Genomic DNA, 24,563 nt, shown 5'->3' with positions numbered 1-24,563 from the left:
GCCCCCTTAACTTCAAAACCCTAATTTCCAGTCTTTTTTGCAGGGATTAGGTACATCAGACAGCAAAGACAAAACTAACTTTAGTTACAAGATAAAGACATCTATGGTCATGCAGACGGTGCATTTTGTAGGTAACTGGTTCCATTTAAAACATTAAAATATGGTGAGGTGAGTATTACAATCTGATCTATTCTTATTCCAGTGCTTCTCGAGTCCCTCACTGGACTCTACTTCCTGGTCCCTTTCGACACAGGCATGTTACTGCTTAGTCATTGTCTGAGTGGTCACATATCCGTTTCTTGAGGAGCAACAAAGTACAGAGACTGCTGTTTGACTCGGGAAACATTGGGGCAGAAGTGGAGGGATAGGCAAGCCGAATATTACTATTTTATTCAATTGGAATTTGGAAACATTCAAAGTGTGTTTACAGAACATTTTAATGGGCAGACAACACCTTTTTAAAATGGTTTTCCGTGATCTTAATATTGATGACCTATTAAACACCCAGGACCCCCCTCTGATCAGCTGTTTCAGAAGGCATCAGAGTTCCTGTGATTGCCGCAGCCTTCTGGCCGCTTACCAAGCACACCACTGTACATTGTATTGTGGTTGTGCTTTCTATCGCAGCTCTATAGGGCTGAGCTGTGCCTAGGCCATATGACACATGAACGTGTTGTCACTGGCCTAGGGAAAAGTGAGAGTAGGCTACGGCACTCATAAGAGCGTTGCTGCCTTCTCAAACAGCTGATCAGCGGGCGGGTGTCAAACTCCCACCGATCAGACACTGAGGGCAAATCCAGAGGATAGATCTTCAGTATTAAAATCTTGGAAAAGCCCTTTAAAGCCAAAATTACAGTAACTGTCTACCAGGTTCTATGGAATTCTTTATGGGGAACGCCGAACATAGCAAAGTGCAGGCTCGGCTAATTCTGTAAAGCCCATTGAAGTGAATGAGAGTGGTGGCCGGTCATGCGTGGTGTGCTCCCATTCACTTCAGCGGCGAGAGTGCTTGGTGGTGGCTGGACTGGATTTCTCCAGCCACCACTTTGCCGGCTCCGTTCCCAATATAGGTGCGGGTCCCAGCGGTGGGACCCACACCTAAAAGGCAATGTAAGCATATCCTAGCAATATGCCCCAATTGTCTGAGATGACACAACCCCTTTTATTAAATGCTTTACCTGACTTAACAGCAGTAATGTTGCCTCAGTAGCGAAGTCATGTGGCTGTGTTATCCACTGTCTTTGGGCTGTGGTGCTGTTTCATGCTGCCATTAAGCGCTACCATACCATTTTTTTTATTTTTAAGGTACGGAAAACCTTCTTCACTTTAGCATTCTGTGACTTTTGCCGGAAGCTGCTATTCCAGGGTTTCCGCTGCCAGACATGCGGGTACAAGTTCCACCAGCGATGCAGCACAGAGGTGCCACTCATGTGTGTCAACTACGATCGACTAGAGTAAGTCACTAGGAGGAGCATGCTGCTGCCAGTGACGGCTCAAAGTTCTTTTTATTTTCTTTCTATTTGTTAGCATGGAAGAGACGCTAACAAAATTTTTCTTTTCTTCTTTTTTTTTTTTTTTTTGTTTCAAATTCTGTGCTGATTCATAGTATCTTTGTAATGGTCAGAGCTCCAAATCACCTGCATAGACAGTTAAAGGGCATCTGTCAGCAGATTTGTCTCTATAAAACTGGCTGATCTGTTACATGTGCGCTTGGCAGCTGAAGGCATCGGTGTTGGTCCCATGTTCATATGTGCCCGCATTGCTGAGAAAAAGGTTTTAATGTAAGCAAATGAGACTCTAGGAGCAACGGGGGCGTTGCCATTACACCTAGAGGCTCAACTCTGTCTCTGGAACTGCCGCGCCCTCTTCACTTTAACACTGCCAGGTGTGATGACATTTTCAATGCATGGCTCTGTCAATCAAAGTGCAGAGGTCACAGCAGTTGCTGGGAGAGCAGAGCTAGAGGCTCATTTGCATATATTAAAACATTTTTTATTAGCAATGCGGGCACATATGAATTTATGACCTACACTGATGCCCTCAGCTGCCAAGTGCACATGCAACAGGTCAGCCAGTTTCGTAGGCAAGTCTGCTGACATGCCCTTTAAATGATAGAATTCTGACTGGCTGCTGCTACCACTAGAGGGAGCTTGGAGTAGGTTTCACACACTGTACTCAATAACACTATGGTATGCAGTAAGCACCTGCACTTCCCCTAGTGGTGACTAGAGGCAGCCAGAGTTTGATCACTTACCTCTGTCAATTTAGATTTATGCTGATTCCATGTTACATTACAATTCAGGATACCCAGTGATTTTCCACAACTTAGTTGAGTCTCTTCATTTTGTTTTGTCTCTCAGTTTGCTATTTGTCTCAAAGTTCTTTGAACATCACCCAATATCTCAGGATGAAGGTCCTTTTGAGGAGGTCACCCCTGCTGTTGAATGCTACTCACACTCACCCCCTCCAGATATCAGCGGGTAAGGTTTGACCGTGTTCTTTTAGAATATAAGGCATAGATAATTGGCGGATCTACCCTGTCTCCTTTTGGGGGGGTCTCGGACCACCATGATTCTGTGTGGCAGCCATCCTCCCTTTTTGCAGCTGCCAGTGTTTATTTTACAAAGTGCTCCTTGCGCATCTTAAATAATTCTGCTGTCTTAATATAAGGAGCAGCCAAAAAGGCAATGAGCTGGAAATACTGTTACGTCTAATCTGTCACAAGCCTGGCTGCTGTTGTATAATTTGGGATTATTCCTGGCTATCGGCTGAGCTGTGATCTGTTAATAGAGCTGTGTAAATGTTGGCTTTTCTCTAATCCTTGTGAAAAAAAGAAATAATCTTGTGAACCCGGAGTTAAAACTGAAATTTCACCTTGACCCCATACTCGTCCCGCTGACTTACTTTGAATGTTCCAGAACTGAAGGTCCATCTTGCATGTCTGAAGGGTATAAAGCTGAGCTTAAATGCCTCCATTAATACTGTTTTACAGAGAGACGGATATGGGAAATTGGAGGCATACAGAAGTACAATATTGCCCATAAACTACTGTGGATGGTGTATTATGGCTCTGTGCAACATGGCATGTAAAGTAGGAGTTCTCTGCTAAAGACAAAAGGGGTCTCCCGCTTTGGACCCCATTTTAGTAGCCAGAATGGAGAGCAGACTTGAGCCATCCTTGTGTGACATGGAGGACTAAATTCCAACCACGGCAGCCCTTTTACACTTGACCATATAACTTAACCCTTAGGCTAATTTCAGACTAGCCTGTCCTGTGCAGGAATCCCATTCAGTGTGTGAGCGTGATTCCCCGTTATGGACGTTGATCACTTCGCAATGGCACACTGCATTATACTGGTTTATAATTTATATATACTGGACTTTTACAGAACTATATTGACAGCATTATGTCATTTTAATTCAGTAGATACAGGTCATGCAGGGACACACAGCATTATAAATCACTAGAATGCTGTGCGCTGCTGAGAAATGAGCAGTGTCCTTAATGGGAAGTCACACACGCACAGGGAATGTGATTACCACACAGGATGCTCTCGTCTGAAAGAGCCCTTTAGATGAGTGCACACCTAAGCTAAGTTTTGGCCAGTCCCAGGATTGCTTAGCTGTATAAAGCCCTGTTCACATCTGCATTCTAAATTTTGATATTTTGATCATAACAGAAACCAGCAAGCAGTGCCACTTTTGACTGGTAGACCAACAATGGACCCTGTTGACTTATTTTGGCTTCCTTCATGGTTTCTGTAGTTTTGATGGAAAGAATAGTACTTCATACAGTCTGTTTATCAAAACTTCTCGGTTCTGCCTACCATGTATGGGGTCAACGTCCCTATGTGTTGTTTCCTGACAGATGTCGGAAAGAAGAATTGGGCTTTTTGATTTTCAGCATGCCTAATCCCCAGGGAAATCGTCACCCCCATCACCATCATGGCATTGTGTTTTTTTTTTTTTTTTATGCGTGCAAGTTATAAGTATCGCCAGCGTTAGAACTTTACCAACATTTAAAGGGGTTGTCTAGGAGTTAAATTATATCCTGAGGATATGTCATCAGAATTAAGTCCTGGAAAACCCCTTTAAAAATGGAATAATAAAACTCTGTTCTCATTGTTCTGCTTCCCCCTTTTGTTTAGTTTGTGGTTTGGTTTTTTTCTTGTACATCTGTGTAGTGTGTAAACTGTGAAGCGATTGATCCCTTTCAGCTGCTGCCGCTCCTGTAATCCCGGCTTGTGTGCACCTGGCTCGGCAGGCTGTGGTTTGTAAAGATCAACTTCAGATGAAATGCAAATTTATTAATGCAAATCTAGATTCAACTCGTGTTGGCCATACATGCTCTATACAGGCGATCTCTTGTTTTATATTTAAATGAGACTTTTTTTTGACAGTTTTCCTACAGTTACAAAAGTATGTCGCTTTACAAAAATGTTACAGAACTGTGGGAAAAAAAGGCTCCTATGAATATACCACAACTCTAGTGATGACATCAGCGTACAGTGTCCCTATGGGGTCTGTATTTCAGATCCTTAAAGGGTTGGATAGAGATACTAATACAAAATGCAAATCTCACAGCTTTGAATCCGATGTACCGAATTTTCAAGCCCTGTCTGTTGGGTTTCTCCTCCGATTTTGCAGTTGAGATTGAGAATTACAATCCTTAGTTGACAGATCACAAGTAGTGTTTGGGAGGCTCTAGGATATTGGCACATCATGTGCGCAGTCTGTCCTCATGTAGCTCATAGTACAGCTCAAGAGATTTATTTTTCTCTTTCTAGAAAGTTTATGAAAAGCAAAAACGGATCGCTATTAGGATCCATTCTCTATCCGCAGCGGTTCCACAATTTTGCGGAACGGGTGCAAAAGATGTGGATAAGATAAGGCATTTCTATCATAGGGCTGACCATATGTGGTCTGCAAAATGTGGAACGCACACGGGCCGGTATCCATGTTTTGCGGATCCATAATTTGCAGCTGGTAAAACACTTACGGATATGTGAATGCTACTTTCTCATTATCGGCAGGCTTTTCCGGTGGGTGAACAGCCTGACTGATCCGTGCTGCTGCTAGTGCATGTGTGCCGCCGGACGTCCGCTCCAGCCCCATTCACTATAATGGGGACGGGGCTGAGGTCCGGCTGCAGCATGGGAAACATGCGAAGAGGCGGCTGGAATAAAGCTGCGACAAACCTGCCAAGAGGCGCCCGAAATAAAACTACTACAAACATGACACGTCGTAGTTTTGTTCTGGCCTCCTCTCTGCATGTTTTCTGCCCTGCTGCTAGACCTCCAGCCCACCCGCATTATAGTGAATGGGGCCGGAGCGGACTTCCGGCGGCACGCGTGCACTAGTGGCAGCGCGGATCCGGCAGGCTGTTCACCCGCCGGAACAGCCTGCCGCTAATGTGAAAGTAGTTTAAGGGGTGACCACCATTATTTTAATATCATTCAGCATGCAAAATTTCACTTTTGCACTTTGCTTTGTTACAAAAATGACCCAGTTGTAATGCTATCCATTATCATGGTGCCCCTGGTGTTTAAAGTGGTTCTCTGGGAATGAAGAAAATATAAATACTTGAATATTACTTTTATTATAAATGTATATCCAAATACCTTTCATTAGTTATAATGGCTCGTTTTGTCTGGGGAGCAATCATTGAGGGAAATAAAATGGCCATTGTCCTATTAGTACACACAAAACCTGTCCTAATCACACAGCAAGACCAGTTACTTCACAACACTGAGCTAAAGAGCTGTCTCATCCTCCTCTCTGCTCTGCTAGTCAGGGATTATGATACTGACTACAGATAAGATCTTCAGATGAATCTGAGTCCATGAGGAGACATGAAGTACAGAGAGGAGGTGGGGATGTGGTAATGAGCAGAAGCTCTTGTATACAGCTTCCGTTATCAGTCTGTCCTCTCTGTACTTCATGTCTCCTCATGAACTCCATTCCTACAGCGATTCAGCTGAAGATGATATTAAACTGTGTTCAGGACCATAACCCCCGACAAGCAGAGAGGAGGATGAAGCAGCTCTTTACCTCAGTGTTGTGAAGTATCTTGTCCTCCTATGCGATTAGGACAGGTTTTGTGTGTACTAATAGGACTGCGGCCATTTTATTTCCCCTGATTGCTCCCCAGACAAAACGAGCCATTATAACTAATAAAAGTTATTTGGGAATATGTTTAATAAAGTAATATTAAAGTATTTTCATTTTCTTAATTCCTGGAGAACACCTTTTAATCTACATAGCAATGCGCACGTCCACCTGCTGAGGTGCTAGCACATGCTCGGTTTCATCCTTTAACTGCCACCAGCCAAATTTACTGTTAGAAGCTGTGACAGAGGAAGGGAGCTGCAGCAGAAAGGACACACACCCCGAGCTGCCAGCTTGAAATAAATGTAGCAGAACTGTTGGAGCACTGTATGCAGAGATCCATGTGAGGTACAGGGCTGGTTCTAAGAAAGATTGCCATGTGCAATATGATGTAGAAATGAAAAGCATAACCCCCTTTTAAAGAGGACCAATCGCCTCTCTTACTTCAGTGAATACTTACATTCCCCATGAAGGAACACTTCTGAATCCTTGTGACTCAGAACGCTGCACTGGCATGAATGCATTGGCAACTAGGCGTTCCCTTGTCAGTAGACTGAGTCCCTTCACCATCTGACACTATTGGGCAGTGTGTAGAGACCTCTCCCAACTGAATAGTAATGCCAATTTTGTGACTTTTTTTATATGTTTTCGGGGGGCATAAAAGAAAAAAAATGCCCAAATGTAGAGTTCTAAGAAACTATTTCTAACTTTCTGGTTTATCGGTAATATGAGTGTTTACAAAAATGATGGCGGGTGCTGATCACTGCACCTTTTAAGGGGTTAAAGGGGATTATATTTGCACATCCAGATGAAGACACAGCCCTCTTGCTTTTGTTTCCTTATTCTTTCCCCTTTCTGAAACTTTCTTCTGAAGTTTCCTTTCTTTCTGTTCAGCATGAAGCCGTTAGTTTCCCCAGGACAGATGTAATGAAGTGCGGCCATTATGGGGCCGATCAGATTTAGTTTGAATTATTGCAGCAGAGTCCTAATTTGTCACAGTGACAGCTCGAGTTCCTGCTCTCGTTATTTCATTAGACAGTGCAACCTGCAAAGCCGTGTCTCATGTTTCACGTTGCTGACAAGGGCCTGTACTCCATTGCAGTCTCTTCCATGCCACAGCGCTCTGTCCTGCTCCGTTCTCAGGAGTTAGGACTTCATGCCCTCAGTTTAATTGCATCTTGAGGCTGCTGCTTTACTGCGTCTTGTCCTTGCAGTTTTTAGCGCCAGGGTTAGGGGTTTGTTGTGTGTGTGTGTGGGGGGTTTATAGCACAACTTGCTCTGGGTACAGAATTTTTCTTCTCGTTTTCCCATAGGTTGCTCTATTGGACTTGAAAGTAGGACATTTGTTGTCTCGCCAGTGCGACCCTGTTAACCCTGTAAATCAATTGCCAATTCATTCAAGGGGTTGCCTGCTTTTTACTATTGATGACCAATCGTCAGGGTAGGTCAGTATCAGTTCAGGGGGGGGTGGGGGTGGGGGGGGGGTCAGTGTAATTACAAGTATGGTGTCCCCATAAACTTTTATGGGATGGCTCCTGTCTGTTCAAGTGAACAGGAAGGATCTGTCCTATTGAAGTGACTGGATACGCCATACTTGTAATGACACTGCCCGCCACTGCTGCTAGCAGGTAAACAGAGCAGAGAAGGCATCACTCATAAGACCGCTGCCACCTCTGCAATCAAATGGTCTGCGGGGGTGCCGGGAGTTGGACCCTCGCCGATCTGATATTGATGACTTATCCTGTCGACAGGTCAGTAATAGTAAAAAGTGGAAAACCCCTTTAAATAGTTTTTCCGTGTTGGATTGAACATCCTTACCAAAAAATCTCCATCAGTCCGCTTCCGGCAAGTGAGTAGGAGCTGAGCTGCAGTAACCTGGGTACTGCTCAGAGAAGGGGGCTGCAATTTGGGTTGATTGGTGAGGGTGCAAAAAAATGGTCTGATATCGATGACCTATCCTGTCTAATATCTGTAATCCAAAAATATGGGAAATATGAATCTGAGTATAGTCAAGTTCTTTGACTTACATGGCAGCTACCTATAGGTGGCACTAGAGATAATACACTCATTTCTAAATGAGAACTAACTTACATACTTTTTCCTAATGCGCCTTGCCTGTAAGAATCCCTTCACTGCAATTGCATTTTGTAAAGCAAAGAAAAATAGTGAATTAAACCTAAATAGGATTTCCAGGATTGGAGAAACATGACAGCTTTTTTTTTTCCAAAAACTGCGCCACACTGAGCGCAGGTTGTGCCTGGATTTGCAGCTCAGCTGTGGACAGGTGTGGCATGGTTTCTGGTAATTGGTAGCGATTTTTCTTTTTCTTTTCACCCAGGCACCAGTGGTCATGATAGCCGTGGGTGCGTACATTTTGGTACATTGATATATTTGACCACTATACACCTGTTTTTGTTTCAGTAGTGCAGCCTGAGGCTTTAATCTTGTAATGTCAAGCAGTCAGATGCGGTGAGATTTTTTGTTCGGTAAGTCTCCCTTAACTCGAAGGCTGTGTGACTATTAAAGGAAACCTGTCCCCTTGAAAATGCAGTGTAATCTGCCAGCAGCATGTTTATAGAGCTGGTGGAGCTGAGCAGATTGATGTATAGTTTTGGGGAAAAGGTTCAATATAATTTTTACGTCAGTCACTTAAATTCCTGCACATTCTGGGCTTTGAAGTCATATCAGTGATTGATGTCCTCCCCTCTGACTGTGTATACAGAGAGAGCTGTCAACCGCTGATAGGACCGCCTCCTTGACTTCAAAGCCCAGAATGTGAAGAAATTTAAATGACTGAAGTACAAATTATATTGAATCTTTTCCCATAAAATTATCTATCAATCTTCCCAGCTCTGTAACCTGCAGCTCAGACACCATGTTCAATGTGACCGGGTCCCTTTAATGTAGGTACGATATACCTAATATCCCCTTAAACCCCCACAAATATAGGGGTCATTTCCAGTCTTGGTTTCTGAAGGAACTAGTGCATTTCCTTGTTTTTGTTCTTTAGGTGTCTAAACACAGTAAATTTTTCTTCTTTTCCCTTCTAGCCTCCCAAGTAGTTCTCCGTCCAAGTCCATTCCCATTCCCCAGCCATTCCGACCTGCCGATGAAGACCACAGAAACCAATTCGGCCAGCGAGACCGGTCGTCATCTGCTCCCAATGTTCACATCAACACCATTGAGCCTGTTAACATTGATGTAAGTGGCCATTGTGGACTGCTGCATTGCCCTCAACCAACAATAATTGGTTGTGTTGTGACCTTAACCATGACATCTGCTTCGATAAATACATTATATACAATTGGGTGGAAAGGTTGGCGTGCTCAGTCACTGGTAATAGCAAGATCCACCATTGAGGGTCCTCAACAGAACAGGGTCTGGTGGCTGTTTTAGAGGGACTTCTCTCATTGGTATCCAGCTCTTGATAGGAGATGTGGTTTTGCTATAGCTGAAGAACTACTGGTTGGAGATGGGTGGTGTAATACATTTAAATGGAGTCCCAGTATTAGAGCCCCTGTGGTTAACTTCTCACTGGGGTTCTGGCAGTATGAAAAATGGTTTATCCAGCAACTTATGTTCAAGGGGTTCTCCATTCTGACCAGTCACTACTTCTTGATTCTTTGATAATAAGTACATTAATAATGTTCTCCATTCTGGACACCCCCCCTCCCCCCTGAGTTTCTGTGAAGTGCTACCTCAGGGGGAATGGAAGAGCACCTGTCAGCAGGACCAACCTTATTAATACAGGCATACCAGATGGTGGGGTTGATCTTGCTGATCAAAATTATACAACACCATGTCTTGTGAAAATCGGTTGTGGCATTCTAGAGAAAAATACTTATTCTGTACGCAAATGAGGGTATAAGTGCACTTAGCCAGTGCACGAAAGATGAGGTGAACCAAAGGGCTAGGGCCTTCTTCTCGGTGCACTGAAGCCCTCAACTGCATAAAGAATAAAATTATTTTCTCTATGGAAGATTGCAACCAATTTTTACCAGTCCGGTCTCATTTTAAATGGCAAGATCAACCCTACTGGGTATATGCCTGGTTGAATAGGATTGATCCTGTCGACGGGTGCTCTTTAAGCCTTACACAGTGCTCATATAAATCAGTGGCTGCTGCTTTGAGAAATGGGCACTGATGGCGATTTTCCCCAGCCAAATTAGATGTTTGTTGGGCGTCTAGGGATCTGGACCCTCTGTGCTCAGCTAACCACTGCACCTCTGTTTCTGGATTTGCCCCTCAGTCTTATGAAATGCTCAAGAACCTTTTCTAGAACCACAAGGAATTCATCTGCATCTTTTTCACATATCTTATAGGATTTAATCCGTGACCAGGGCCTTCAGCGCAGTGAGGGAGGTAAGGACCTGTCTGCTCTTCTGATATTTCTGTCTGAAAATTTTTCTAAACACTGAATTCCTCTGTTAATCCTCCTTGAAATCTACGAGTAGTATGACAAGTGGGTGTTACCATTATCTTTTTTTTTTTTAATAGGGTTTATCGCTATACACTGTTAGACACTAATAATAAATACCTCACAAAGTGAGTGCTAGGCTTAGACGCCAAGTATGAACACCAAAAAGAGAGGCTGGCACAACTGGCAATAAATATAAACTTTATTATAATATCAGAGAAGAAAATCTCTGATATTATAATGAAGTTTAAATTTATTGCCAGTTGTGCTACCCTTTTTCTCTTTTTGGTGCTCTATACACTGTTGTGGCATAAGGCAGGCACCCTTAACAAGGACCGGTTGTCACTTTATTCATATATTTCCAGGAGAAAGAACCAAGGGACGGCACAACACAAAGTTGTGAGAGATGTTTCAGAATTACTTAATGAGGAATCAAAGTATTTCCCTAAACCAGATATGTCAGGAGAGAGGACCGTTCCTCTTTAATTATAACTAAATCTGTACAACCCACGTGAATTCACCTCCTCATGCATATTCTTCATTAGCTGTTAAATGAATTGTCTTTGTCTGCGTCCTCATGGTCTGATGCACATCAGAGGATTTATCATGTAACATTGCATTAGTCTAGGTTCCCAGACTTCCTGCCAGTCATAACCAACATATACCTGCCATTCTGGTCATATTATTTACTATTTAATCCCTTTTAAAGAAATTCCTACATTTAATTTTTCTTTTTTTTGTTTTATACCCAATTCCTTAGTTCAGAAGTAGACATTTTTACACCTTATTTACCCCACAAAATAGACTAGGTGAGCCATCAGGTTATTCTTTTAGAAAGGCAGGGTGACAGTTGGTGTGGCCACTGTGACAGCTCCCTCAGAGGAAGTTTGCCAGGGACTGTTACGGTTTTCCCAGACGCACAAGGCCGATCTGTCTAGCTAAAGGTCTTGTTGCACAACTAACCTTAAGAATTAATTTGACGTTATTAGCAGTGTTGCTAGGCAACAGTGATGCTCCTTGTCTGTCAGGAAGAAGTCTTCTTTCCGCCAGGTCAAGGACGGTCTTAAAACTTGTTCAATATGAAATGTGTTTTAGAGTCTTTTATGAAGGAGGCGGATGTGTGGTTGGCTTTCAGAGTCTGGGAAAGCTGGGAGCTGTATGGTGGCCATATCTGTTGTAGCTTGCCCTATCCAAAATCAAATGAAACAAGCAACTGATTGTAAATTTTAAAGGGTGTGTAATATTTGGCGACCAATTTGTCATCATTGCGCCGTAAAAAAAAAAAATGACCCAACTTTGCAATTGACCTAGATTAAAAATCTCCTAGTGTTTGGCATATACAACTATGTAGACCTAGGCGTCTCCATGGTAACAGACTACAACAAACTATGTGTAGTCTGATCCCATAGTCATGTTTTACTTCCATGTGTACTCTTGACTTTCAGCTTTTCATATGTATGATGGCAACATCTAGTATGACTATGACTGCAGGTCAGTCTGTAGTCCTGGAGACTGATATGGTATCTGTCAGCAGATTTGTCTTTCTCTCTGCCCTCTGCATTTTGACAGGGCCAGGCAGTTTAGATGTTTTCACTGCCTGGCACTGTAAACAAAAAATGTGCAGAAGACGCGGAAGTTGCAACGAGAGCTGATCGTCTAGGTGTAATGGCAACGCCCTTGTTGCTCCTAGAGGCTTATTTGCATATATTAAAACTTCATTTTTCTCAGCTATGCGGGCACATATGAACATGGGACCAACACAGATGCCTTCAGCTGCCAAGTGCACATGTAACATGTCAGCCAGTGTCATAGGTACAAATCTGCTGACCGATGCCCTTTAAAGGTCTGCATAGAAGTTGTATATGCAAAACTGTATTTGCAAAGTAATTAATTAATTATATATATTTTTTTAATGGATTGGACTTTTAAAATAAATGCGGACTTGCCCTTAAATTCCGCAAAATGCAGTCTTTTCTAACCCTTTGCTTATATATAACAAAGTAATTGACCCCAATTAAAAACTGTAAATATTAATGTCTGTTTATTAGGAATTTTTTGCTAATTATGTCTTGTTAATTCTGCCCTCCCACTCAAACTTCTTCTCCCCCCCCCCCCTTTCCACTACTACATTTTAATCCCCTTTTCTACTCTAACCCCCCCTCCCTATTCTCCATTTTTTTGTTTTTGCCTTCTTTACGCCTGTGTTTCTCCCGCAGCCCCCCAGGTCCAGCCGGCCCGCTGCCTTCGGAAATACCACTCTCGGAACCCCAGCCCACTCCTCCATTCTCTCCCCAGTGAAATAGTCTTTGATTTTGAGTCTGACCCGGTTTGCAGAGGTAGTTGGGCTGTGTTTTTTTATTTTATTTATTTTTTATTAGTATATTTATTTTTTTACTTACCCCCTAAAATTGTTTCCAGTCACCCCCTGATCTAGTGCTGTTTATTCCTCTGCCTCCACATCTTGCACATGTGTGCAGCACACAGGAGATGCTGGATCTTACTTTTCACTGTGTGTGCACAATCTGTAGTTTTGTGTTTTAGCCTTTTCTTGTATCCTATACACAGTGCATTATTAGACACACTCCCGCTGTATTCACCTGCATGAGTAATCTGACATTACCACGTTCACCTTTCATTTTACTAGAATGCATTTTCACTTTTTTATTCTGTCACTAACTTTCCGAGTTACTTGTCATCACTGTCGGTATTTCCATTGTGCATACTGGTATGTCCCGTGATAATTTGAATGTTGGACTGTAATGTAGGCTGCATGCCCAGGGAAGCATTACAATCCATAGCCCTTAGGTGCACCTCTATGGACATTTCGGGGTATCCGAAGATGTGGACATCTGATCGGTGGTCCCCAAGCTTCAGTAGGACAATGACCCCAATGTGGAACTCTAAACAGTTTTCTGTACAGATAGCGGGTTTATTCCACAGTCCGGAGTGGGCCCTTGTGGCCAGGTGATGTCATCAGTATAGACAGTACACAAACGCTAAACTAGAAATCAAGCACCACCAAGAAATGTATTTGTACTACACCCCACCACAAAGTATAGCTCCTATTATCAGCTGCGCTTACCTGCGCAGCGAATGGTACCCATGCATTGCAAACTGGCTATAGTTACCAGACCTCAGTCCAAGGTGTCCCTGAGATCCCACCAATGAATCCTGTGGTTCTGCAGAACTTTGCCAACCCCTTGACCTATTGACTAGAGGGATGGCTATTTTACATAGTTCACACCTAGCGCTTGCCCCAGGTAGCATGACCTTCCTATAAAGAGCAGTCTGCCAGCCATGACAGAGTCTTGTCTTTTAGTTGCAAAACGTATTTGTCACGAAAAGTTATGCAGCTCTAGAATACACCCTCTGCTTGCTTTTATTGAATTGTACTTCAATTTATGTCTACTGGCTGCAAAACTCACCATGATCACATACTGCTAACACACAGCTAGATTGCTCATCACATGATCGGGATTGTCTCTGTTCTCTGACAGCAAGCAAACAAATTGTATGTTATGAAGTTGTTGAACTTTTCGTTGCATCATTTAAAGATTCTGCCCAGTCCTACCACAAGGTGGCAGCAACACCTGATGTTAAGCCAGTCTTGCCCGCCCTTGCTGCCAGTTTTTTTTCTAGTAGCTGATGACTGGGGGTCTCCCGCTTAGGATCAATTATTGTCTGCTAGGTACTATCACACATGCAGGTTTAGTAGACCCCCACCCCCTACTAGTTGTTAATTCATCCTATTTTATATCTTCCTTATCAATTCTTTTTTTTTATTTTTTTTTTATTCTGATTCTTATATTTTTATTTTGTGATGACAGGCACAACCCCAGGCTTATCTGCTACCCCTCCAGCTTCCTTGCCCGGATCCCTCACAAATGTTAAGGCTCTTCAAAAATCCCCCGGTCAACAGAGAGAGCGCAAGTCATCCTCTTCCTCCACAGAAGACAGGAGTCGGATGGTGAGTCTGCGTGCAAATGAAAAAAGAAGTGGCCATGTTGTGGTAACCAGTGGGGCTGCTGGACTGATTGGAATCTCTTGTAGAAAACACTTGGACGCAGAGACTCCAGTGACGACTGGGAAATCCCAGATGGGCAGATCACAGTCGGACAACGGATAGGATCTGGTTCCTTTGGGACTGTGTATAAGGGAAAGTGGCATGGTAGGTACATGAGGTTTAACAGGTTTACATCTGCACTGGTAGGAATATTTCTGATCCCATTGACTTCTAAATTGGTCTAGTCGATCAGTTTTTATTTTTCAGGGCAAGAATAGCGTTGTTATTGGATGTCTGTTCTATTTTTTTTCCTCCATTGTTAAAGGGGTATTCCCGTCGTTGATCATTGGGGTGCTCTCCTCTAGAACTCCCAACGGTTCTGAGACTGTAGTGCTGCCATCCCGTCACAGTTAATTTTCGGCACAGCGAAGCTGTGGCCACCTTCTGTGCAGGGAGCTACAGTATGTCACAAGACGCCAAGAGAAGTGAAAACTAACAGAAGCTGAAGAAAAAGAGCAATGAAAGATGAAAACACGTTGAGAGATGGGGAAATGAAGAGAAAAAACATCTAAAATAATTACAATCTGAGGGGAAGGACTCGGGCCAGGCATAGAAATAGTCAGGTCCATAAATATTGGGACATTAGACACAATTCTAACATTTTTGGCTCTATACACCACCACAATAGATTTGAAATGAAATGAACAAGATGTGCTTTAACTGCAGACACTCAGCTTTAATTTGAGGGTATTTACATCCAAATCAGGTGAACGGTGTGGGAATTACAACAGTTTGCATATGTGCCTCCCACTTGTTAAGGGACCAAAAGTAATGGGACAATTGGCTTCTCAGCTGTTCCATGGCCAGGTGTGTGTTATTCCCTCATTATCCCAATTACAATGAGCAGATAAAAGGTCCAGAGTTCATTTCAAGTGTGCTATTTGCATTTGGATTGTGTTGCTGTCAACTCTCAAGATGAGATCCAAAGAGCTGTCCCTGGTGAAGAAAACGCCCTTCACAACAGTTGGCTAGATCAAGAACACTCTGCAGGGGGTAGGTGTATGTGTATCAAAGTCAACAATCAAGAGAAGACTTCACCAGAGTGAATACAGAGGGTTCACCACAAGATGTAAACCATTGGTGAGCCTCAAAAACAGGAAGGCCAGATTAGAGTTTGCCAAACGACATCTAAAAAAAGCCTTCACAGTTCTGGGACAACATCCTATGGACAGATGAGACCAAGATCAACTTGTACCAGAGTGAGGAGAAGGAAAGGAACTGCTCATGATCCTAAGCATACCACCTCATCAGTGAAGCATGGTGGTGGTAGTGTCATGGCGTGGGCATGTATGGCTGCCAATGGAACTGGTTCTCTTGTATTTATTGATGATGTGACTGCTGACAAAAGCAGCAGGATGAATTCTGAAGTGTTTCGGGCAATATTATCTGCTCATATTCAGCCAAATGCTTCAGAACTCATTGGACGGTGCTTCACAGTGCAGATGGACAATGACCCAAAGCATACTGCAAAAGCAACCAAAGAGTTTAAGGGAAAGAAGTGGAATGCTATGCAATGGCCAAGTCAATCACCTGACCTGAATCCGATTTGAGCATGCATTTCACTTGCTGAAGACAAAACTGAAGGGAAAATGCCCCAAGAACAAGCAGGAACTGAAGACAGTTGCAGTAGAGGCCTGGCAGAGCATCACCAGAGATGAAACCCAGCGTCTGGTGATGTCTATGCGTTCCAGACTTCAGGCTGTACTTGACTGCAAAGGGTTTGGAACTAAGTATTAAAAAGTGAAAGTTTGATTTATGGTTATTATATCCCATTACTTTTGGTCCCTTAACAAGTGGGAGGCACATATGCAAACTGTTGTAATTCCTACACCGTTCACCTGATTTGGATGTAAATACCCTCAAATTAAAGCTGACAGTCTGCAGTTAAAGCACATCTTGTGCTGTAGAAATCACAGGGTCAACAGGAAGTAATCGGCTAATGTAACTGAAGCAGGTAACGGCCCACTCTTGAAAGAGGTCCAGAAGAGCCAGGTGTGCATGACTGCATTTAAGTTGTCACGATGCTCGGCAATGATTGTCTCTATTCCATGCAAGAGATCATCTCACTGTTCCACTGTTCAGTTGAAGGGGAGTCACTAGACTGGTCATTCCAAGATCTTGTCAATCTGTCAAAAAGTGATGCAGTAGGCCCTTTTTAATCAGAGAGGTCCAGGTATAAGCAAGAGCAAAGCCTTCTGGGGGTGGGGGGTGGGGGTCGCCTATTTGTAGATATTAAATCTGGCCTCCCAGCAAGGATGGATGAGAGAACGAGACCGCCACATGCTGGTGTGGCCAGTACAATTACTCACAGTAAGTGTCAGGGACTGTAGGATATATTCTGTGTAGTATTTGAGGGCAACAATACTGCCAAGAAAGGATTAAGGATTGAAAATCATCTTCTGAGCATGGCAAGCAGTAGGCATTTTGTATGTCAGACTGGCAAAAGATTTTATCTTGTCTTTGAGAAGCTGATTCTCCCTCCCAAGTCTGAGTGAATGCAGACTTGTTTGCAGATACCCCTAGCAGGCAAAGAAGTAGCAGGGGAAGGAAGTGTTATTTGCCGCAAAAGGAATTCAAAGGCAAATAACGTGGAAAAATCTGTGAAGCAGAGCTGTGTAGACCCCAAGCAAAGCTTAGAAAGAAGGGACGTGGGAGGAATCTGTCATCACCTGCCGGATCCTTCAATTATCAGAGGGTTTTCATACCAGGAAAGATTCCTATTTTATAGGGAAATGCTATGTTGTTAGTTAAATAAAGGGCTCATTGGGGCAGACGTATGGAAAATTCTCCCTTTAGGTCTAGATTTGTCCCACTATGAGATGAGGTGGTGCATCAGAAAAGGGAAAATCTGACAGAGGTGGTCTATCTGGCAAGACCCAAGGTATTGAAGTGGGAACTATTGTAAGATGAGGCTCTCCAATCCCACCCATTGTTTGCTGGAGCCTTTTTGGAACTAGTCGATGATTTTGTGCAATAGGGCTGCCTGGTGATAACTGTCAAATTTGTCAAATTCTGTGAGCATGGAGCGCAAGTTCTTCTTTTTAAAGAAAAAAAACTGGACTGTGGTATATTAATCGGAATTGTCTGGAATACTGTTCATACATTCAGCCCACCAGAGTTGTGACCTATTTTTTTTTTTTTTTTTTTTTTTTTTATCGAGATAAAAATTAAGTGATTATCGAGAGGAAGAAGGCAGTTTATTTTGCCCTGCACCACTGTAACAATGTAGACTTCAGGTAAACATTGAAGAGCACTTGCACGAGCACAGTGGACCCTTCAAACTGCTAATCGGCAAGGGGGCCGGGGGTTTGACCTCTACTCATCTGGTATTGATGGCCTATCCGGAAGACAGGTGATTAATATTGGGAAACTGGCGTACTTGATCTCGTCATAGACACACCTGGATGGGCCACTCATCAGAACGTCTGCAAATCACAGAGCAAAACTGACCACGACACATAGAATAATAACACAAAATCTCAAAAAGTGGTGCAAACTGAATAACATTCCACACTTGGAAAGGTGTCTGTGAGGAGAGGTTGGAAGATAACACAATTCAGCTGTAGGATATGAACTGTTCCTACTTATCTCTTGGCTCATTGTGGGAAGGCACCCTATAAACTAAATGTGGGTGTGAAACAGTCGAGCCTGTAGCAAGGTATACAGCTCTAGGTACAAATGCAGAGAAACATGATTAACAAACCTGTAGTTTGGAGCTAGCATGAACTCCAGTAACATCAGGGAAGCAGGTGACAGTACCTCTTAAACTTAGAATTGCAGAATCTTTACAAGAGTAAAGGTGTCAAAGTCAAGATTTGGAAAGTCAGACTACCCCTTAAGGTTCTGCCAGTATCGAGAAGTGATGGAGTTACTGCTGCCTGGCCAGAGGAGTACTTGCAGTGCCCCTTTCTCCACGATTAGGTAGGAAAAAGCTCTGGGATAGCCACAATGTGCTGATCGAAGACCGATGTAAACGCTGTTATATCCACTGGTGTTGACCTCTGCAGACCTGCAACATAAAGGGGTAACCTCAAGAATTTGGTATGTTCGGTCCTTGATGCTCAAAGACTGGACAATGGGCTCAGCATTTGACTATCTGGCGAGGTCTTTAAATTTCTGCTCCGTCAAAATTAACAGTTCTTGTTGCAAGCCTGGTGTATGATCTCCTTCACGTGAACGAAATGAATACAGAATGTCATATCGCGTCAGCGCACCTTAAAGTCCACACATGCAGCACATAAATTGTCCGCTACAGTGCCTCACTGTGCTCCAATACACTTAACGGCACAAAAGCAGAAAAATCTAATCTTGTGGTAGAAGTGAGTCAACAGTAACTACTCACTCCATCCAGTACATAAAGTGTCTTCCTACTTTTATTACAATTTGCATATACAACAGCTCACAACTTAATCATGAGTTTCGGAGTTTCTTTATCATATCCTGTGCAACGTAATCATGCTTGTTGGCTCGCATTTCCACAAGTGATATTGGATAACATTGTCCTGCATTTGTGCTGTGAAGTGTATGGCAATCCATATCCAACGGTCTGGCTGGATCAGGGGTGCCGGGCCCCAAGGTGCAACGTGCTTTATCAGTTTCTTCAGGAGGTATGCACAAAAGGGTGTTGAAAATATACTGTAGATTAGGAGCAAGGTCTAGAGGGCCTTTCGCGTTAGGGAGCCCCCCGAACACAGATGATGTATTGTTGATTTCTGTGGTTGGCATTATGAGCCATGTCAAAGAGCAGTGGAATCTGGTGGAGATGAAGCTCTATGGCTAAATGGCTATATTTTTTTTGGCTTCTTTGACCCAAAAATTAAACACACCGGGGCTGAAACGGTGTGAAGGAACCCTTAGACGCATCTTTTTTTTTTTTTCCTTCCCCATTTGGGGAAAATCAGTGAAGCCAAGCTACATGTTTAACCCTGTGTAGGAGAGCTAGTTACAGATTCTGTTAGATTAGGTGTTGACAATAGTCTGATGGACTCCATCATAAGTAAATGCAAACTACGACATCTGAACAGAGCTTTGCCTAAATTGAGTTTACCACTCTGCAAAACTGCTGCCATTCATGGTAATGCATGTTTGGTTTTGCTTCATATTAATTCTGTGGTGTCCACAATGATGACATTTGTAGTGTGTGAAAACCACACTGGCATTTCCTACAATTTCTCCCTCTCCCTCTCCCTCTCCCTCTCCCTCCCTCCTCTCGGTGACGGCAGCAGGGGAAATATATTGTACACTGCAAATCAAAGTGTGAATGGGGCAGGAAACATTTGGCAAATCACGCAAGCTGTAGAATAAGATAGTAATAGATGTAATAATAGGCTGGGTATCAGTGTACAGAGAGATCAGCTTGAGAATGAAGCTGTGCAGGTACGTGAGAGCTAGTGAAGATGACAGCATCCTGGGCACACAGATCTGTCATGTATTATGGTATGTTCACATAGAGATGTTTACACTAGGATTTTGGCATGTGTTCCACATCCAAATCTGTCATATCCGCACCCCATTGTTTGAAAAGATTCTGCGTTGCCATTTGTGTGGAAAACAAGGCATCCTAGCCCCGTTGCGGCCTGAAACATTAGTGCTGGGTAACCACAAACATATGTAAAATCATTATTTTTTACTTGTTTCCAGAGCTGTTCATATATTTTAAACAAGTGCTGAACAGTCTGGATCACAAATTTTTATGTTGATGCTCCACCTCCCTCCCATTCCCCTGCTGTGCCGCACATAGCGCTGCTGGAATTCATTGAGATAATTTCTCCTTGAGTCCTCTATTATACGCACACTGCTCCAAAGTCTTGTCAATGTATTCTAGCATCGGGTTGTGGTAAAACTGGGGGTAGGGAGAGAGGATCAGCATAGAAGGTAGTAATCTAGGTTCAATGCAGTACTATTTATGTAATACTGCACTTAAAGGGGTTGTCGCATCTCACTTGGGAGTATGTTCTGCCATGCTTTTTGCGTAGCTCCCTTTCACTACAATGAAAATGTGAGCTGGGACCGCTCCTTTGATAGTGCTTGGGGTAGGTGACAGATCCTGTGATCAACTGATTGTATCTACATGAATTCCGAAAACATGACAAACTTTTATTATTTATATCCGAATAAAAAAGGGAAGTTATCCCAAATCTGGAACACAAATAATTACGAAATATAGAAACCAATTGGATAAAAGGGTGTAAGGTAGGCAAGGCTCATAGAAAGGGGAGCGGTGGAAAAAGGATGCTTTCCCTAATATTTAGTAATAGTCTTTTGGATTTGGGATGACTTCCCCTTTTTTATTCTGAGGTGACAGATTCCCTTTAAATATTGCACAACCTGGTGCCTCCTATACAGTGTACAGTAGGATACCAAACACACCCACAATTCTTCGCTGTCTAGCTGCTTCCACCTTGTTATAACCATTTCCATTGTTTCCTTTTTTATAGGTGATGTAGCTGTAAAAATGTTGAATGTAACTGCACCGACACCTCAGCAACTACAGGCCTTTAAAAATGAAGTCGGAGTGCTCAGGTTAATATGTCCGGCCTGTAATTTTATGTACTTCACATTATCGAACAGGGTTGTGCGGATCCAGGAGCCATGACTTGGTCCGATGTCAGCAACAGACACTTTATAGCTTTGTTCATGGAAGCTAATGTAGACGTGGGGCAGTGCAAAACCTGCAAAAAACTTTGTTCTAGCGGCCAAGTACAGGACGTGGTCTATCCTTTTGCGAATGGACATCCATGTGCTTTCTGCATCCGTATGTCCATTCCACGAAGGATAGAACATGTCTCATTCTTGGCGACAAAACGCAGACCACGGGGCCATTCAAGTCAATCGATCCGCCAAACAAATGAACGCAACATGGATGGTCATTTAGATTTTGCGCACCACAAAATCACCGTTGTGTGCATGAGGCCTTAAAGGGAACCGGTCACCGGGATTTTGTGTATAGAGTTGAGGACATGGGTTGCTAGATGGCTGCTAGCACATTTGCAATACCCAGTCCCCATAGCTCTGTGTGCTTTTATTGTGTAAAAAAACTGATTTGATACATATGCAAATGAACCTGAGATGAGTCCTGTCCCTGACTCGTCTCACATACAGGACTCCTGTGTTTTTATTGTGTAAAAAAAAAAAAAAAAAGCACAGAGCTATGGGGACTGGATATTGCGGATGTGCTAGCGGCCATCTAGCAACCCATGTCCTGAGCTGTATACACAAAATCCCAGTGACGGGTTCCCTTTTAAAATAACAATTCTATTGCCTTTCTTCGGTTAGTCCACCTGGAAATGTATGGGGAAAAAGTCATTTTCAGGAGGGACAGCACAATGCTAATTTTTGACAAGATTCTCCAGCTTTGTTTTTTAATATGGAATACAAGTATTTACTGAGACGGCAGGAGTGCTGTCATTTCCTCCTCTCAAGGTCTCTGCTTGCTGTCAGTAAATGGAGAAATGACTATTTACAGCTAGAGACTGAAACCTCATTCTGCTGATGTATAGCTTCCACCACAGTATCATTCAGAGATTTCCAATCACATTTTCAGGACAGATTTTATAGGCATCTGTTTGTTTTCACTGAATGGAAAGAAGCACTTGGAGATGATGAATTGTCCTTACAAGACGTAATGCAGGTTCAGATCACCCAAGCATATGCATGTCTGGTCTGGCCAAGCTAAATAGGCTTCTCTTTCTGTTCCCCCCCAGCATTACTGTTAGCAACTCACGATTCCAGATTAAAGAGGCGTTTTCCCTTGATCCGCTTCCCCAGCACACGGGTAAACCACCCTATTATCCTCTATACTTTAGAATGCCGCCACAAGGATTTTCCCTAATTTCGGTAATGTAGCCACATTTTGGCTCCAATATTACAGCGATATTACCTGGATCTCCCATGGTTCTGCCAAGAGATCTAGAGATTACAGCCCTAATGTATGAATGCTACCATGGCTGCATAATGCATTTCTGAGGACACCTAGGTAGGTAACCGTAGTTAAGTGGATTGTCCCTCCCTAAAATTTTTTAGGAATTTACCCGATTTAGATCAGGAAAACTTAATTTCATAGTTGTAATCATTTAAAAGAAATGCCCCTGTGTTTAGATGTTGCTGTTGCAGGCTTTTTATGTCTTCTCTCCTGCCCCCCCCCCCCTAGTGTCCAGTGCTGGTGGTCACACATGCTTAGTAGTTTAGTCGTGTCATGCACAAGATACATAGGGCTGGGTAATTCCTGCTATGGTGCAGGTTATCACACTGCAAGGAGCTTCTTCTCACCAGCACTGGACACGTTAGGTTCTAAGGGGGAGCTACAATAAGTGAGTGACGGCAATGGCTCCAGGCAGTAGCATTTTTAACATGTTAACCCCTTGGCAACATCCGCCTTACATGTCCGGTGGCAGTTGGGGTATTAAAAGTGGCTTCTGCTCAGGAGCTGAGGTGGTGAATTAGCTGGCAGGTGACTGGTCTCTTATACTGCAGTCACCTCCACCAGTGTCCATGATTAGAGACACCTGCAATCATGGACATTTGCCGTGGTCATTTGCAACCAAAGCAAAGTGGTCGTATACCAGGAGTGGACTACTCCAGGTGACCAAACGGCCTTCCTTTAGGATAGCGGGAGCCATTCGGTTGCTGACACGTGCACAATTCACTTAAGCTGATGCCAGCAGAAGATGGCAGCCTGCGCACGTGCACTTTACCTTACTGCTGGCATTTGTGCAGCTCAGTTAATGAGGCCACTGTTGAGGCATCTTGTATCGGCACAGACGGATCCGCACCAATAATGCAAACGCTTGTATCCGTTCATAACTGATCCGTTTGCACTATTCATAAAAAAAAAAGTAAGTCAAAACGGATCCGTCCTGACTTACATTGAAAGTCAAATGGGGGACTGATCCGTTTTCAATTGCACCATATTGTGTCAGTGAAACCGGGTCTGTCCCCATTGACTTACAATGTAAGTCCGGACTGATCCGTTTGGCTCCGCATCGTCAGGCGGACACCAAAACGCTGCAAGCTGCGTTTCTAGCGACCGTCTAAAAAACGCAACGGAGACCAAACGCAGCCAAATTGATGCATTCTGAATGGATCCTTATCCATTCAGAATGCATTGGGGCTTAACTGATCCGTTTTTGGCCGCTTGTGAGAGCCCTGAAACTGATCTCACAAGCGGACCCAGAAACGCCAGTGTGAAAGTAGCCTTAGCAGAAGGTAATAGACTGTGTGGGCACACACAACAGAATCGTGCGCCTGCACAAGATTTGGAGCGGCAGCATGATGACGTCACCGCAACTAGAAGGTGGAGAGAAGGGGAGGAGCCTGCTTCAGCTTTATTGCGTAGAGCTCCTTGGGCGCTCTTCAACCTAATTTGCTTATTTATAAAAACGTGTTTTGGGGGGATCGTGAACCTTGTTCTGGACATAGAGGTATATTTGAAAAAGGCTATCGGAGAAACAGTGCTGTATGAACAGTCTAGGGTGGTGACAGATTCCCTTTAATATTTTTTCCATCTTCCCAATACATTGTATGGAATATTAAACGGAAAGTATAACTTGTCCCACAAACTACAAGCCGTCATATGTCTACTTGAACTGATATGTAGACAAAAATATGGCTCTTGGAAGGCAGGGAGGAAAAAATAAAAAAATTTGGGCTGGTTCTTTAAGGGGTTGTCCTGTTTCAGAAGGGAACCAGACAGTACATGTGATCCTCCTGCAGTAAGGAATAGTTGCAATACTTGCCCAGCTGATCCCTCTTCTCTTCTCCCAGTTGCAGCAGTTATGACATGTTGACAAATTGTGGCCATGGCAGCCAATCCCAGGCTTCTTTGATTCACTGCTGAGGCCAGAGACTGGTGCAGTGGTCACATGTTGTCGATGTGCCGTCACCACTGCAGCCAGGAAAACAGAGCCCTGCTGGGACAACCACATTGGCATTGTGGGAGCTGTTAAGTAACAATATATTCTTTATTGCAAGTGGATC

General features: G+C 43.4%; 1 protein-coding gene across 4 annotated transcripts in view; it reads left to right on the top strand.

Annotated features, from left to right (window-relative positions):
• The window catches only part of BRAF (B-Raf proto-oncogene, serine/threonine kinase), a 116,501-nt gene that overhangs the window by 44,080 nt on the left and 47,858 nt on the right, over window positions 1–24,563 (top strand). For 2 of the 4 annotated variants that reach the window (XM_044271702.1, XM_044271700.1), the window contains exons 6-13: window positions 1,306–1,454; window positions 2,361–2,480; window positions 9,159–9,309; window positions 10,431–10,470; window positions 12,742–12,861; window positions 14,353–14,492; window positions 14,576–14,693; window positions 21,026–21,110. In XM_044271702.1, coding sequence (XP_044127637.1) covers window positions 1,306–1,454; window positions 2,361–2,480; window positions 9,159–9,309; window positions 10,431–10,470; window positions 12,742–12,861; window positions 14,353–14,492; window positions 14,576–14,693; window positions 21,026–21,110 — 923 coding nt within the window. The remainder of the gene's footprint in view (window positions 1–1,305; window positions 1,455–2,360; window positions 2,481–9,158; window positions 9,310–10,430; window positions 10,471–12,741; window positions 12,862–14,352; window positions 14,493–14,575; window positions 14,694–21,025; window positions 21,111–24,563) is intronic. The other 2 variants (XM_044271698.1, XM_044271699.1) reach the window with 1 other exon arrangement.

The sequence above is a fragment of the Bufo gargarizans genome, chromosome 11 (assembly GCF_014858855.1).
Source record: "Bufo gargarizans isolate SCDJY-AF-19 chromosome 11, ASM1485885v1, whole genome shotgun sequence".
NCBI lineage: Eukaryota > Metazoa > Chordata > Amphibia > Anura > Bufonidae > Bufo > Bufo gargarizans.
Note: the sequence above shows the minus strand (reverse complement) of the source record. Positions and strands in the feature narration are given on the sequence as shown.